The sequence below is a fragment of the Lactuca sativa genome, chromosome 5 (genome assembly GCF_002870075.4).
Source record: "Lactuca sativa cultivar Salinas chromosome 5, Lsat_Salinas_v11, whole genome shotgun sequence".
NCBI lineage: Eukaryota > Viridiplantae > Streptophyta > Magnoliopsida > Asterales > Asteraceae > Lactuca > Lactuca sativa.
In genome coordinates, this window is record NC_056627.2 from 291263879 (window position 1) to 291281500 (window position 17622).

A 17622-nucleotide genomic window follows, 5' to 3' on the forward strand; every position below is an offset into this window, starting at 1 on the left:
GCATATGCATGATTGAATTTTTCTTCCTTAGTTAACGCACGTCGCCGTCGATAATCGGATAACCAATACCACGTGTTGCGGTAAGGAGTCATAAATCCACGAATGTTGGTGTATTCAGCATCGCAAAGGTAATATTTATCCATAGACATGGGTGAAAGAAGTATTATATATAGAAATTTAAAATAGTATTTTAGAATAAATTTAGAAAGAATTACAAACCTCGAGGAGGGAACGGAAAGCCTGAAGTCGGGTTAAATGCAACTTCTTTCAGAACTCGCGAATCATGTGTTATGCCCTCCCAACCGGCCCATACGAATGTAAATATCATATCAAAGTCAAAAATTCCTAAAACATTTTGAAATCATTCACCTTTTTCTCTTCCCCTGTAGAGAGTTTGTTGATTAGGAGGCACGACTGCATGTATAAGAGTTTAATCTAACGTATCTATTGCTCCAGGAAATATTTTTTTTAGCCTACAATGTCTCTCTGAGGAATTCACGGTTGCATTACAATTCGTTGGCACTATAACTTCTTTTGCAAAAATCATCATTTCATTTAGCACCTCATGAAAGCATTTATGAACAGTTTTTGTGGAGTGTTGAAACCGTCGTTTGATAACACTGAACCGTTTATTATGTGTTATAGTTGTCAAGAATATAATCATCTTTTCTTCAACGCTTATATACCTACTATTTTGCAACCAATTGTTTCGTCTAAAATAATTAGATAAAAATACATACGCTTCACGTGAAAGACGCATCAGCTCATGACATTGTGTAGAAGTTCCATGTAACAATTTTTGTGTATGTTGATGCCCACTCATTTCCGAATCGTTATCAATTGCCCTTACAATTGGATGCTAGATTCAACCAATAGCAACATAGTAAAATGAAAAATGCAATTTCTTCATCCGAATCCATAAGCAATCTGTTATTTTGAAAATAAATAACAATTATATTAACAACATATACCATAAAAATTCATCCAAAATATCAAGTCATGCATGTCATATAAAAATCTAGTTCAAACCAAAGATCAAGTAATCCAAAACATCAAGTCATTCATGGCATATAAAAATCTAGTTCAAACCAAAGATCAAGTAATCCAAAAAAAACCATCTAGTTCAAACCAAAGATCAAGTAATCCAAAAAATATCTAGTTCAAACCAAACATCTAGTTATCCAAAAAAACATCAAATCATTCAAAACATCTACTTAGCGAAACATTCCATAATGTGCTCCAAGAGTCTTTACCCAATTCTCACAAATAGTTGGATCAATGGTTAACAACACGTGCCTCTTATCCGCACCTTCACCAAAAAGAGCAACAACAGTACTGTATCTTGGATCAAATATTCGCCATCCTATTTTCTCCAACTTTTCCATACACGCACCCAAATTTGAAGAAGCATGTTTTTCCACAAATATCTTAGCAAATGTGGCAATATCTTCCCCGATTTCAAGCAATCTTGAATTCGATGCATCTTTACTTTTATTTTGACTCCCTGCCATATCTGTAGTCTTTTGTTTTTTTGATTGAGCGGAGGACTCGTCACTGAGACTTACAGTTTCTTGTTGAGTGCAATCGATGTCATCAAAGTCATGCAAACTATAGTGGATTGAATCTTGAGTAGGACGGGGAAGGGTAGAAGTTAGCCCCCAACTATGAATGCATGTCACAGCCGCGCCTTCAAACAACTGTGTGCAAAGGTCGGGGTACGGTAGTGGCGTGCATCTCAAAGAATCCACGTGTTTGTTTGACTGTTTGGAAAAAATATTTTATTACTTAAACATGATAATCTATTTTTTATAAATAAACAAAATACATTTGATTCTAGTTCCCATTCTTATTTTGGAAAGATTGAAGGTGTTGGTTGTTGGATTGTACACATTGCCGGTTTTGTTTTTTAACTTCAAAAAAGCACCAAACTTTGGTAGTCATAACGGTTCTTCATTTGTTTTTGGTCGGCAATAAAGTTATGTTCAATTTTTAGTGTTTCGGATACATTCCTCCAAGATAGTGCTTTTAAACTACTCATTCCCGTCCATTGACTGTAAATTCACGTAAACAAGCTTTTAGAAACGTTTTCTCTACACCTTTAACCTTCCAACTAATATAACCTTCTTTTCTCCCATTTCGTTGATCAATTCAACAAAAAATGCATCTTTTAGCAACAAGTTAAACATTACAACTACACATTTTCAGAAACAATTTAAGAGATGTTTTTAATTTTAAGAGGTAAAAAATAAGACACGATCAAACGATATGAATCTGAATTTTTAAGACATTGTCTCTTAATTTTACAATTAAGAGGTAAACAAACAGGGTCTTACATCATTTGTCCAAAATCATAAATTTTCTATAGTTTTGGTTCCTAAACAACTTGAATGACTCTTTTACCCTTTTCATTTGTTTTTTCGTTTTTCTAAATCCATATTATTATTATTTTTTAGTTAAAAACTAAACAAAACCTACCCATCTAACCCTCCCACCCCCACCCTCACCCTTGCTCCTTAACTCTTCTAAATCTCTTGTTCTTTATCCTCTCTTCTACCGACAACTTAACGTCGGAGCCCCTGCCTTCTCTCCGGAGAGGAATCGTCGGAGCCGGAGATGAAATCCACCATGTCTCGTTAGAGCCGGAGATAATATCCACCATAATTATCGGAGTCACGGCCTCCTACACATCTCCCCTCCCTTTCTCTCACTTCCTGATGTTATCCCTCCCATCACTATTGCCACTTCATCTCCTCCAGCCATAGCTCCGCCCCATTTCATCTCCTCCTGCAAGGTGAGATCTGAAACCCTAGAAACTATACTATATAAAAAAAAGTTCAAAGCTTTTACGCCTTGTTCGCGAGTTCTACTTAAGGAGGGAAATGGAAGGATGCAGAGGGAAAGTGAGAGGTGTCGAAGGAAAATGGTGTTTCCGAGTTTCATTAATGGAAGGAAAGTGAGGGGAGGGAAAGGATTTTGGAGCCATATTTTCCTTCCAAAATTTTCTCCCAAATTGGGTGGATTTGAGAAGAAAGTGAGGGGAATGAAAATTTTAAGTTTTATTTTCTTTTCCCCCTAATTCGAGAACACAAAAAACTTAAAATTTTTCTTTCATTTCCTTCGAACTCAAGAACACAGAATAATGAATATTTTACTTCCCCTCCCTTTTTTTTGTCAAAATTTTCCTTCTCTTTTCTTTATTGAATTTACAAAAAAAAAACTCGGGAACAAGGCATTAGTTTGGTCATGTATACCTCCCTAATCTAAGTTAAGGGAGACCCAACATCTCACCCTTCACCGTTGTTCTCATTGTTCTGACCTAACCATACTTAAACAACATCATCCAACTACCAATAAAATACATCACTTGACTGATAACTAAAACACCACCAAAAAAATCACCTCTCAGACTAAAACCTCATAACAGCATCATCACTGATTTCTCATCATCTCAACAGAACAACACCATCGATTATAGAAGCATCAAGGGTGGGGGACAAGATGATACTCAATCAGAACTCAAAAATTAGAACACTAATATCGAGAACCGAAACCCTAATCAAGAATTTGGGAAGAAAACGATACATTAATGGTGATATTGAGTTAGATAGAGTGCCTAAATCAGAAGATAGGATGAAGATGACGGTGGTGCATGGTAACTGATGATGTTGGTTTGTTGATTTAAAGATTATGGTGGTTGGTGGTTCGATGAAGTAAACATGGTAATTATATTGAACATGATGAACATCGGTTTTGATTGTGTGTATGATGGTTATTGTGGTGGTTTGTAGACTGGTGCTTGTAGACATAGATAAATGGTGCTTGTAGACATAGATAAATGGTGATGATTCAGGTGGTGGCGATAGTAAGAATATGAGAAGATGAAGATTTGGCTTGTCTGAGAGTGGGAGAGGGGGAGAAGGGGTTGGGTGGGGGTGATTTTCTTTTTGCTTTTTTTTTTAATTAGTCATTTTAGGTTGGATGTGGATCAAAACCATAAAATAATGCCAACCACATGAACCAAAATCACCAAAAAGATCTAAAATTAGACTAATGGCACAAGTTGAAAACTTTTTGAATTCCATCCATATTTTTTTGCTAACCACATGGATCAAATTTACAATTTAGTCTATTTTCTACCTTCTTTGCTAAATAGAAAAAAAAATCCGTTACAAATATAATTTTTTATCGTTAATTATTTTACCAAATATTATTAAAAATTAGTTATTAGGTGTTGCATTTTGTTCCGTGTCTTGTTTATTGTTTCGTCGTAGTCTATAAAAACCCACAAACCGCATATTGTTTAAGCCTTTTGTAGTTTCCTCTCATCTCAATTGTTATTTCGTTATTTCTTCGTTCCCGGGATTCCAAAGAACGAAATCTTAGATGGGCATATGTCATCTACTACTTCGTCTCCTCATCTACTATTTTGATTTTTTTTTCAATATTAGATGTTAACTACGGTTTCGTACCTTTTGACAAAACATAATCAAGGCATAGCACATAACAACGTTTAATCTAAAAGAACCTGAAAAAAAAATCATGAATGATGACATGTGATCTGATGTGTACAAGTTTTTAATGTACATTTTATGTATAACAACTTATACACCACAGATGGCATTGTCATTTATACTTATTTTCATTTTTTACGGAAAAACAAACTCATAACTGCTAGATTTCACGTTAAATGATACTACATAACAAGAAAATAAAACTATGCATAATACCATTAAACAAATTGTTTTTGGGAGCTTCCATAAGAAAATTGTGTACTTTAAATACCCGAAAATTACCTAAAAAGGTTTTTTTGAACTTCACATATTATGGGTTGATTGGTTGCGAAACAACACCCCGTTATACAAAACATCAAGCGAGCCCAATAAAATAACTATCAAACAGCAGACGATACACGAAACAACAGGCGGGTTACGATACACGAAACAGGAGGCGGGTTAACATGCTATACTATTAGGCCAAATGTATATGGCCCCTTGTTTGAAACTCCAGAACTGCCACTACTAAAACTCAAACGGTTGACTATTTTTCAAGTAATAACACCTAGAAACCAACTGCGTGCACCATGCAACACCAAATCAGGGATATCAAAAAAAACAAATTTATGGCTGTTTATGGAAACATGTCACAAAATAATACACCCAAAATACAAATTTCTAGTTTACTAATATACATGGGGACAATCTAAACCCTCACATTACACATTCCTTGTAAATTTAATATAAATAAATTGTTCGTATAGGCAAATGTTTAAATGTTTCACAACTTCAAGTTGATTTTCTCGGACCAGTCAAATATTCCCGTATACACCTGATCGCCTCCCAATTCTTCACCTGTGGCCCCCGCCGCAACCCTTATAACATCTTCAATCAATTGAAAGTTCCCCATGATATCCACGTGGGCCCCACTCAGTGTGCCCCGACCCTCGAGAAAGTTAGATGGAGGGTTGTGATCGTATTCCCTAATGTGTGTCTTGATTCCAGAAGGATTGAATCGGGTTTTCCCACGCCACCCTTTTGCACACATGAATCCTGCACTTAATGCGGGAACTGTTTCATCCCCATCAACTGTATAAACTCCGTCTTTTAAACAGCAGTCCTCGTTTTTATCCTTTGCTGATGCGTCAATCCGGAATGGAATGTAGCATTCCGCTGCAGGAGTGAGTTTGTAAATATATGCTCTTTCGGTTGGGATTCCGACTCCGTACATCGAATAGATCTCCATGTCGGGAGCATTTGGTAACCTGAAAACATCAAAAGAATTATGCAATTTAAAGTGCTAATTCTTAAAATAATGGCAATACAAGGTATCAGTTTAGATCCGTTTAAAATAAAAATGGGTCAATTTCGGTTATATTTTATGGTTTAACAGGTCAAATAGGTAAAACAAAAAAGTTAAACTAAAAACAAAAGAGGTGGGAGGTCAGACAAAGTGGATTTAAGTGTATGCATCCTAAACCGCTTAAATAAATGATATGATTATGTTAATAATATAAATTTTAATTATATTGATTAAACTAGTTATAAAAAATTGACACCTCAATGTTATAAACGGGTCGATTTTGGGTTATATTTTATCTTTAGTGAGTCAAATAGGCAAAAGGAAAAAGTTTAGCTAGAAAAGAAGATGTGGGTGAAAAGTCGGCCGAAGTAAATTTAAATGTTACATAACATCCTAAACCGCTTAAAAAGGATTTGATGATTATATTTAATATATTTTTTTGCAATTATGTAATGTTCTAATTATATTTTAGTTAGAAAAAAATGAACAAAATGTGTTGGCAGTTGGACCAATTTGACCCGTATTAAAAAGAGCTAAATGCAAGAAATAACTATATACTTTGATTTATTTGCATTACAACTTTGAAAAAATTCTTACTGAAAATTCTACCCAATTATAGCATCGTACTTTCAAGTTTTTTTTTTTTCATTATAGTTTGGATAATCTACCCAATTATAGCAACAAAAATTATTGTTATTCCATGGTATTGCTATAACTGGGTAGACTTTTTAAAGTACAATGTTGTGATGCAAAGAAAAGGAGAAAAGCATTTAATTTAGAAAACATCAACAGCAATGAAAATTATTGTTTTTAGATGGTACTGCTACCCAATTAACCCAATTTGACACCTCTTACGACCACAAATTGTAATTTTGAATCAAAATATTTCCAAAAAAAAAGGAGAAAAACATTTATTTTGGAAAGAAAAGAGTGCTTGGCCACATTCACATCGGACAAGAACCGAATGTCAAAGATCATAAGATAACAAAAGGAAGCTACAAGAATCTTACTTGGTCTCCAACGGGTTTGACCAGTATTTGTAATGTTCATATTTGGGGTCATCTAAATCCTCAGCAATACCAAAAGAAAAATGAGCACTCCCTCTTTCCATCATTTTTGGGGCAACAAATTCCAACATATCCACAATCTCGCCAGCTGTATACACTTTGTACTCAGCAACAGCCTTAATACCACCAAATCCCATGTCATGGTATTCAGTCCACACATCCCGACAAGTATGATTTGCCACACTGTTTCCTTTCACCGCACCCTAAACATCAAAAATTACCTCAGTACATGTGTATGATTTGGTGATCATAATAACATGTCAACTGCCGGATGAAGAATATAGATCATCCGGCAGTGGCAGTCATCCGGAACATCCAGATGACTGTCAGTCGTCCGACGGATGGCTAGCCATCCGTCGGATGGTTGAAGCCATTTGTCAGACAGTTGGGAAAAATATCAATAGCCTTACCCTAAATTCTATCCTTTCGATCTCAGATGATTGTGCCTCTGCTACATCTCTTCCAAATGACACCATCCTTCCATAATTTGCGTGTGTTGCTTCACATTCTTGACTTGTTGACTCGTTTTCGGTGACATTCTTCCCGTTCTTTCTCTTACTCGGACAATAACCTTCTTCAGGTGACCAATCAAGGCCACCCCAAATCGTGTCCCCGCCTTTCGGTATCATGGACATGGTTGAATCCCACGTGCGACTCATTCTCATCAAATGTTGCAACGTTTGAATCTGAAATAAATCCGAGTCCAACACACCGGGTGCTAGTGCCCTACACATCAATGTTGTATCTTGTAAATCTTGATAGTTTTTTTGTCAGATATAATGTCAAAAAAAAATTATATAAACCTGGCAGATGCAATATCTTTGGCTTCAGCAGAAAAAAGGCCGGCTACAGCTTTTGGGACACCTAAGAAAGGTCCACCAATGTTCATCACCGCCTTTATGTGTTTAGCACACCAATCTGGTCCACCACCACCACCCATCGGAGCTGGTGCTTCCACCCATTTCATGAAATGCAAAAAGTAAATGACACCCATTGAATGTGGAATCACAACCGCTTTATTGCCACCATTTGTAGCAACCATCAGTTCTATATTGCTCTTTATCCTGCTCAAAGATTGGTCTCTTACCTGAACATCATAAAACTCCATGTTTTAATTTATACGATAATGACAAAGTAACAGGAATTACACATGAAGGAAATCTAATCTATACCTCTGTATTTTGAAATGAGAGCCTCCAGTCATATGCAGCCATGTACATATTCTTCTCTTCATACCCAACACGAGCTAAGTTAGCTATCAAAACAGCCCATACAAAATATCCTGGAGCAAAGTAGTCAGCAGCTACAAGTCCACTCACGGGTCTGACCCGTATACCCGGTGGATCCATCCCTGTTTTGTTGTCTAGCGACATATGTTGCACCCAGCATGAAGGTCTGCAGGATAAGCATTACAAGAACCCATTCATATGAAAACAAAGATTATTCCTATTCGATCGATTAGGGTTGATTTCAAGTTTAATTTCAATTTCCAACAGTGTAAAATATGCCAGAATTTGCCAGATAACATGTAGATGATGATGATAGCGTATACGTCTTGCAAGCAATTGAAACCCAAAAGCCCAAAAGTGTCGAATATTCATAGATCAGAAGTCAAATCTTACTCTGTATTCCTTTTTTTGGGTAATTTCGTACGTTGAAGAAATTAGATCTTCAGCAATCAATCAAATCATTGAAGAAGAAACAAAAAACGATGGTGAGGTAGGTAATACCTCTTATAGACTTCGCCAAACGTCCCACCCCAAAGCCTCTTTCGGAACAAACCATCCATACACTGATGCCCCTCCCATAGCTCAAGTCCACCGGTTACAATCCCCGGCACAAACACCACCGGATGCTTCACCTTCAAACCTTCTTTCAAACATTTAACACCGGGAGGATCCGGCATAGGTCCGGTGATTGCCTCCGTCACAAACTGCGGGAAAGAGGCAGGCATCGCATTGTATAGAAACAACAACAGCCACCACGCCGTGCATACGCATCCTACAAACCAACAACAGTTATCGAGGCACGAATAGTTCTTGCTCTTTGACTTTTTTAATGCTTTTTCTTCCTTATCATCGTCTTCGTCTGGCTTCGTATCCGGATGCTGCTGTACTTCGTCTTCTGGTTGCTTCCTTCTCCGAGTCACCGCCATTATTGCTTCAACTTATATAAATCAGCAAATAGACAACAAATCATGAACAACGGAGTTGAAAGTGTTGGTGTAGGCCACCGTGGTTTGGTGGTCCGATGGTCGCAGAGAGCGGTGATAGCGGCGGAGACATGGTTGAGGAAATGTGTGGAAGCTTAATAGGATTGGGTAGTCGCGTGAACCGGCGCTGTCGTGGGTCCAGCGTGGGAATTAATTAAATGATTTATCCTAAAAAAAGAATTATATGCCCGGATTTCAAAAGTTAAACACTTTTTTCCTTATTAATATTTCGAAATGTATCGAAATGTGTGGAAGATGATATATCCTAAAAAAGCATCCATTTAATGATCGTATTATATAAATAGATTTCTGTTTAAAATAGGACTATAAAGAAAGATGATTTGATCATATTGTAAATTTTATGTTTGATAAAACAATCTATTGAAATCGATCTTAAATATTAACGAATAATATGGTTGAAATTTTCTAATATTGATTTAAGTCGAGATCATATCGTTGATAATTTATTATAACAATTAGAGCTAATAATTGGTCAATTTAGGTTGGGTTTGGGTTTAACATATTTATTAATTGGTTAAATATTTTAATTCAACCCTAACTCTTTATTTAAATTGATTGATATTTCTAACCCAACTCAATCTTTAAGATAAATAGTTTGTCCACGTTATCTAGTTTCCTACCAAATCTATTAAATAAATGTGTTAAACTTGGGTTAACCCATTTAAAATAAAAAAGTAAATAAATTGACTAAATACTACACCGTTTAAATTAGTTCAAAACGTAAATAAAATTTTAAAGTATGAGAAAAACACAGTTTCAATTCACAAATACAAATAAATTGTTCAAATAACATTAAAAATGTTTAATTTCAAAGTGATTTTGGAGAGTGACTAATGTCGACGCTACGAAAAATGATAGTGACGACGTGCCCTCGGCACGAGTTAGGAGTCGCGCTTAGACACGCCAGAGAATCCCCAAGGCAGATCACGCCTAACAGAGCAAGCCTGACGGAACCTCACGCCCGTGGACGCCCCTAAGTGCAAGGGCTAGCGGAGAAGGCCCCGCCCGGCCGCCCCGCCAGGGGCGCGTTCTACTCCGCGACAAAGTGTAACAACTTCAGATGACAAGGAGGATGCTCGGTGCATTATAACTTGAACCAATTGTTAGCTCTAACAATACAATGAGCACATTACCCAATCAGCACGCCCGATCCTGTCGTGTCTGACACCCTTGTCTCATAAGAACTAGCAGAATGCCTCAGTATAAAAGGTCACGTCCGGTACATAGGAAAGTAGGTTGCTCTCTTCCAATTCACTCAAAAAGATATCCAAGTCTATCCACTAACTTGATCATCATAGCGTTTTCCCGAGAGCCTCCTCCCGGAGAACGACTAACAGTTCTACCCTGTTGTGACCTTCCAGGTTCATTGAAACAACCATAAGCATCAAATATCAACGCCCAGTGACCAGGTTGCATCATTTGGCGCCATATGTAGTGTGACGAACAACAAACCAAAAGCATACCTCTCAACATCTGGAGATGGCATCTAGCGACACCGGTGGAGCTGGTGGGACACCGATGAGCCCCATCAGACCTATGATGTCGTTGGAACCAATTATTGCTCCCATCTTCACACCAGTTACTGGTGAAATACCACAAAAAGATGGCTCAACAATAACTAGTTCTCCAATGAGCGAATTATAGAGACCAATCGCTAAAGGACCAACGTCCTCCACCGCCATGTTGACACAAAACGTATCCGCACAAACCTAGCAACTGACGACGATATTAAGCAGCACGATACCAAAAACGGTGGTCAATGTCAGTAGCGTGCCGATTATCTCGCAAGCACCGTTATTAAACAGATGATGAGAGAACAAACAATGATCTTCCAAGCATCCCCATTTGTGACAAACATGCCCTTCAACACAACAATCCCACAACATCTGTCGTTTATGTCAAACAACTTGCTTGCACCCCACCCTTCCTAACAACCAAAGCACTGACCTTCCCATTTTAGCAGCAAAGCTTTTACGACCCAACTCTAGGGCACCTTTTAGCGTACAGCAATATGCTAGTGCAACCATACCTCACCGCTCAGCAGTTCAACCCCCAAGGCGCTTTCTCCATCCCAAATCAATATTGTTTATTGCGAAGCGTGACATCTTCGTTCTCTAAGGAACTCCTAGACTACGAAATCCCAAATACAACAAAACCACCACACCTTAAGACCTACAATGGAACCACAAACCCAGATAGTCATATCAATACTTACGAATGGATAATGACCTCGTTAAAACTGAACAAGCGATTGTGGTGTACGTATTTCCCGACAACCTTAGACGGTGATGACGCGCATCCTAGTGTGGGCCAGTAGCGGGATCCCCAAGTCGAAAGATCATCTAGCTAGCCCAGCCTAGATGCCTCAGTAAGAGCTTTAACGTCTGGGTGTTCCCTTAGGGTGTAACGTCCGCGCGAGAAGTGCGGCTTCGTCAAGAGCATCCCCGCTACAAGACAAATACAACGGCTCCCCGTGACAAAAAGTATGCCCAGAGCACTAACGCTTGAGCCAATCATTGGCCACGACACAACAGGGGACATGATTAGCCAATCAGAGTAACGAATCCTGTCGGAATTGCAGTCCCTATTCTCCATACGGAACAACGAGGATCCTTAGTATAAAAGAGCCTCTGCCCTACCCTGACAAGTAAGTGATCTCTCTCAATTCACATCACTCTCATCTAGATATCTCCCACTGACTTGACCGTCGGAGTGTCTTCCTGGACCTCCTCCCAGAAACAGATGACGACCTTCTTTGTTATGACTTTGCAGACCCCTCCGACGATAGTTAACACTGTGAGAGACGGTGGTCGGAAACAAGGTCGCATCATTTGGTGTCGTCCGTTTGTGTGACAAACGATACACAAAACTGATGAGTTATAAAAACTCTTTGATCGATTAGATCTTTGTAACAGGTAAATAAATAACGTAAAAAACAGTGAGATAAAACACAAGTATGGATCTAAATGAGTCGAATGATTAGATTAACTCAATCCTCAGCAGAGCTCGATTAAGAACTTCCATTGTAGAGGATTCTAGGGTTACAAAACAAGAATGATGAATACGCTTGAAAATACTTATCTAATCGTTACGTTATAGGATGCATGCAAGCATCTATTTATAATAAACCCTACATAAAACTCACGGATGGACAGGCCCATACCGGAGACAAAACTTGGACTAGCTAACGAGCCCAATAGACGCAACACTAAGCTGTACCTAACAATCTCCCCCTTTGCGTCAATTTGGAGCGAGACTATCATTTCTTCTTGCTTGGACCAGCTGCTGGAATTTTCTTGTTTGTATCAAACAGACGTGAGATCAGTGCGAGGATTGTCTGTCTGAAGCGAATGTACCATTGAATCATATCCTCAAAGTATTTCTTGTCATCCGCCGAATTCTGCTTGCATCGATGGATGATCCCTAAGTCATGTTCCAAACATGCAGTGGTATAGAGATGTTTGTCTGCCAAAGCGAAAAGACATTTATGGCCTTTGTTTCTGGTAAACATAACGGAGTTTCTCTTTGGGTCTATCTTCCCCATCTGCATCATGTTTAGGTCACTTGCTGAGCCAACAGGAGATATGATAGGCTTTTTCTTGAATACAGTCGCTATCTCTTGATCCATCTTTGCGACTTCCATAATGTAACAAACAAGCATCCTCTTGATGTGGTCGGTGATCGGACCATATTCTGCTTTATTAGTAAGAAGGATGTTGTGCAAGATGATCCAGTCGTGTGGATTCAAGTTGGGAAGATCAGCTAGCGAGATGGCATTTTCGGTCTTGACAGATCCTCTCAGCACCTTAAACCGAACGTTAGTGAAGTTTCCTTCCTTGTACGACTTTAGAGCCCGAACATTGATAATCTTTTGAGCGCTCCATGTTTGGTATTGTGGTTGAGCGACCCTCAGATAGAAATCGACTAAGTCCCTGTCAACCTTTGGATGAGGATGAGGGAACTCAGCAACGTTGTCAAAGGCATGGAATACGAACGCCTTTCGGGTCAGTGGCATATCGAACTGAGAATCGATAGTATTAGAATGATCTAAAGAGATCATCGGTTCCAGCCACAAGATGTTGGGTGTTTCGATGGCTTCTTTCAGCAGCTTCTCAAGAGTCCAAGGAGGAAAAAGAGTTTTCCTGCTCTTGAGAAGGTCGTGAGCTTCTTTCTGTCTTCTTTTGGCTTCTTCAGCCTCTCTAGCTACACGAGCATTGAGATCAACATCTTTATCTCGACCATGCTTCTTTAGAAGGTCGGCAATGGTCTCCTTATCTTCATCATCGCTCTCCTCAGCAATTTTCTTGCCCTTGTCTTTAACACCGGAACCTGAGGCTTGGCCTGTAGGAGGAGGTTCGATTGTGTGTGTTGCTGTTGAAGAAAGAGGCGGTTGAGACACATTCTTTTTTTCTCCCCTAGTTTCGGAATGGACACGAAATCAAGGAGCCCTTTAATCTTGCTCAGTAGAGAGAGGGCAGGAGCAAGCTTTTCTGCAAGAGTTCGCCTGACAGAATAGTTGAGTATCGGGTCATGTGCTTCTAGGATGTTGGATATAGCTGAGTGGACATCCGAAACACACGAAGAAATTATCTCTCTTTCAGATCGAAGAGACTCAATCTCCTTTTGTGAGTTGGAGAGGTGAATACTCTTGACCTTAAGAGCGGTGGTCTTCCGAGTAAGAGTATCCATGAAGGAGTTCTTAGCAGCTAGATCTTCTTGAAGCTTGGTGAGGCGCTCCTCAATGGCTGTCTTGAAAGCTGAGTTGTCGTCTGAGAGAGTTTGACGAAGAGAAGCAAACGACTTCAACTCTGATGCAACTGATGTAGCCAGTTGGTTGACAATGGGTTCCAGCTTTGTTTTGGTGGCTTCAGCATTTTCCTGTAATGATTGTAATAAAGAAGACGCATCAGTGAATAGTTTATCGACTTTTTCGGTCGCTGCCTCACAGGATTTGGTTGAGGCATCAATGGTTGCAGTAGCGGAGTCTAGAGAGACTTGATGAGCTTTGGAAAAAGCATCAACAATCTTTTGAATGGCAGCTTCAGAGATGGTAGACTGGGATGAAGAAGAGGAGGCGATGAGCGAATCGATCTTGTCGTGAAGCTCCTTGAGATGCCTCTTGGTAACAGGAGCATCATCATCGTCGTCACTCTGTACTTGAAACGGACTGTAATAGACCGAATCAAAAGTCATATCCTCCCCGCCGAGGAATGGTTCTTCGTCCTCTGCTGCCTGAGTAAGAGATGATGGTGATGGTGAGGGTGGAGGCGTGGTATTTGTAGTAGGTTCGGGTTGGGTGGTATGTTCGGTAGTTGGTGTGGGTTCGGGGGCTGAAGTGGCTTTGGGTGCGTCAGTATGAGCCCCCGTATCAGATACGTTGGTTCTTACTTCTGCAGTGGTGGTGGTTGCTTCGGTAAAGATGGGTGGGGGTACTGGGATGGAGGTGGATGGTATTTGAGTGGTGGAGGTTATGGGGGGAATGGAAATGGGAATTGTAACTGGTGGAGAAGAGATTGGAGAAGTGGAAAAGTGAACTTCAGGAGTAGGCGATCGTGGTGGAGTGTTACCACGAGGAGATCCGTCAGAGGCATAATTCTCTTCCTCAGATTCGCTTGAGGAGGAAGCGATTATCAGCTTTCGCCTTGGTTGAGTTTTTCTCTTCTTCGGCGGAGGAGACTAAACAGTCTATGTAGTTTTACGCTTCTTGGGAGAAGGGCCTTTCGCTCCCTTACCAACTAGCTTGTCTTTGCCTTTGTCAGTTTTCTTTCCCCTTGGCGCAGGCTTGTCAGCGTCATGGATGGACTTGAGCATTTCAGGAGTAAGCTCTCTTGGACCAGAGCGTCGAAACTCCTTGTAGGTTCGAATGATCCAGCTGTCAGCAGGAACATCTCCATACATCGTCTCTGGAATAGAGACAATGAATTGAAATTTTGAGGCATCGGAGACAATGATCTTCATGGTATGGAAAGTACCAATCGAAGACATTAGAGAACCAGCAACAATGGGGACTTGGTATTTGTCCATCACCCATTTTGTAATGAGAGTCCAAAATCGAGCATAGGAAATCTCGGAATGCCGAGAAGTAGAAGACAGACTCTGAATGAGCTGTTGCCATAGGACCGACCCGTAGTCCAACTTGATACCGTTGTAGATCTCGTACAGAATCGTGATGAACAGACGACTTGCTCCGTCTGATCCAGCACTGCGTTCAGACAGCCCCTTGAACAACACTGTAAATAACCCATTCCACTGAGGAGGTAGGCACGATTTCTTGAATTTCGTAACTATTGTCAGCACCTCAATATACCCCATGTTGTAGAATATTGAGAACATGTGACCCACCGGAATCGATTCAGGGTTAACCCTAGTTGAATCAGGTTCAAACCCTAGAATTGAGCAAAACCTCTGCTTGGAAATTGACGCCTTGTGATCGAGCACGTCAAAGAAGATCCTGTCGACTGCCTTGTCGTAATGAGCAGTGGCGAAAATTTGAGACAAGAACTCCATAGGAACTGTTTCAACTTTGGTGAGAGCAGGAGCAATTGGCGAGTACTTGAGGCATTCGATTATCGGGAACATGAAAGCGTCATAGACCCGAGGAGTAAGATCGATGATCAAACTCTGTTGGGGACGAATCGGCAAGATGTGAGAAATAGCATGAACTGATGAAGAATCTACCATTGTTGTGAAGAAGATGGGAGAGATGATGAACAGTAGAATTCTTGAAGGTTTTCTTGCTCTCTGAAATATGGATGTCGTAAAGAGGTAAACAATGGTTTACGTTACCTTTTATACTGTGGGTAGAGGAGAGAGAAGAATCTGTCCCAAATCTTCGAGGGAAATGCGAAGGGTTTTTTGGAAGTGATGGATGCGTGACAGTTATGAGCACCAATGATCACGCATGAGAGAGAGAGTGTCAGTCCCGATTAACACGCCTTCCCATCAGGCACCGTTTAAAAATGAAACGGTTCCACTTCACACGCCTGGCTGTCAAGCGCCGTTTCCAATTCAAATCGATTGGACTCCCGCCTGAGTCAGCATATTATCATCTTATCCTTTTAGAGTTAACGTCATCTTAAAGCAAAGTTGCCCGCGTGGATCAATATTAACCACAACCCTTTTGTTACTTCAAATCCCATTTAAAAATGATGCCATGTAATTAATGAAACCAGAATTGTGGAAAATCAAAAAGATTTCCGTGCTTAGTGTGTAAAAGAAAAAGAAATAAAGCAACACATATGAGGGATTTTGTGATGTCAATAAAGACACGAAACAATGGAACCCGGGCACGAATCTCTTCCTTCAAAGTCAAGAGAGACCTTAAAGTGTTTGTGTGGTTTCCCGTTGAATAACGATCTGACACTTATTAAGAAGTGTTGAAAGACTTCTTTTAATTAGGCTTATTTGGGTGGGTTTCGCTTCAGTTCAGAATTCATGATCTTGATATAAGACAGAAATAGAACGAAGTACTTGTGAGACCAATGTAGTATGTTGAACAAGTAGGTTTGAAATAATTTAAGTGGCTAGATAAAATAGTGTATGTAAAATCTCAAACAAAATTTAAAATTGGATTCCAAGGGAAGAAATGTTATAGGACGTAACAATTTCATAGGAATCACTCAAAATAAAATTAGAGATTTTACTTTCCATCCCCATGGATAAGTCCGTCAATTCGTTAGTGATAGCTAGAGCAAAATTGATTGATCACCGTCAATTCATAGTAGGTATTGAATTGTGGGTTTCACTTAGTTCGTAGTGACACTAAGCTAAGATCATAAACACAGAAATTATGTAACCATAAACCTCAGTGGTAATTTCTGAAAGTCTCAAGGGTTACGTTTATGAAGCGAATGAAATGGAGAAAATTAGAGTAAATGGTGTAGAGAAACGAAAGTACCTCTGCTGTTAAAATAAGGACCAAGCAGAAAACTCTTATCGCATGTGAGAAGAGAGTCAGGTAGCTCATGATTAGAATAAATATGGAAGCCTAATTGGGAAGACAAGGTTTGTATTTACCAAGTCAGTAAGGCTATTATTCAGAATCAGGTGAGGCTTTGGACACATACAGCAGCATGTTTCTAGGGACACTTAACTAGTAAAATGATTTCCCCACAAATAGACACACAAAAAGATAAGACACAAAACAAAACAAAATAATAAAGAAATATTTTTGGAGTTTTTGAATTCACGAAAAAAATATTTTTGGAATTTTTGATTTAAAAAGAATAAATAAAAAAAATGAGACACAAACAAATTTCGAACCGAACCCGAGCGTTCGGTCTATTTCGGCAAAAAAAAAAAATTGGAACCGAACCCGAGCGTTCGGTCTATTTCGGTTGAGAAAAAAATAAGTTTGAAAAAGAAAAGAACTTTGAAAATAAGTGAAATGAATAAGGAAAATGATACAAAAGGTTTACAACTAAAGAAACTACCTTAGAGTGATAAGCGACGATCAGATAATACAACCGAACCCGAGCGTTCGGTTCATTTCGGTATACCAGAACACGACCCGAACCCAAGCGTTCG

General features: G+C 39.3%; 1 protein-coding gene across 1 annotated transcript; it reads right to left on the bottom strand.

Moving 5' to 3' along the window:
• Nucleotides 1-5100: 5100 nt before the first annotated feature.
• Nucleotides 5101-9252, bottom strand: LOC111910335 (phospholipid:diacylglycerol acyltransferase 1). Its single transcript, XM_023906164.3, has 6 exons — nt 8594-9252; nt 8036-8258; nt 7667-7950; nt 7274-7589; nt 6807-7066; nt 5101-5758 (listed from the first exon to the last, which is right to left on the bottom strand). Exons 1-6 carry the CDS (start codon nt 9016-9018, stop codon nt 5275-5277), a joined length of 1992 nt encoding a protein of 663 aa, XP_023761932.1. The 5' UTR covers nt 9019-9252; the 3' UTR covers nt 5101-5274.
• Nucleotides 9253-17622: the final 8370 nt, after the last annotated feature.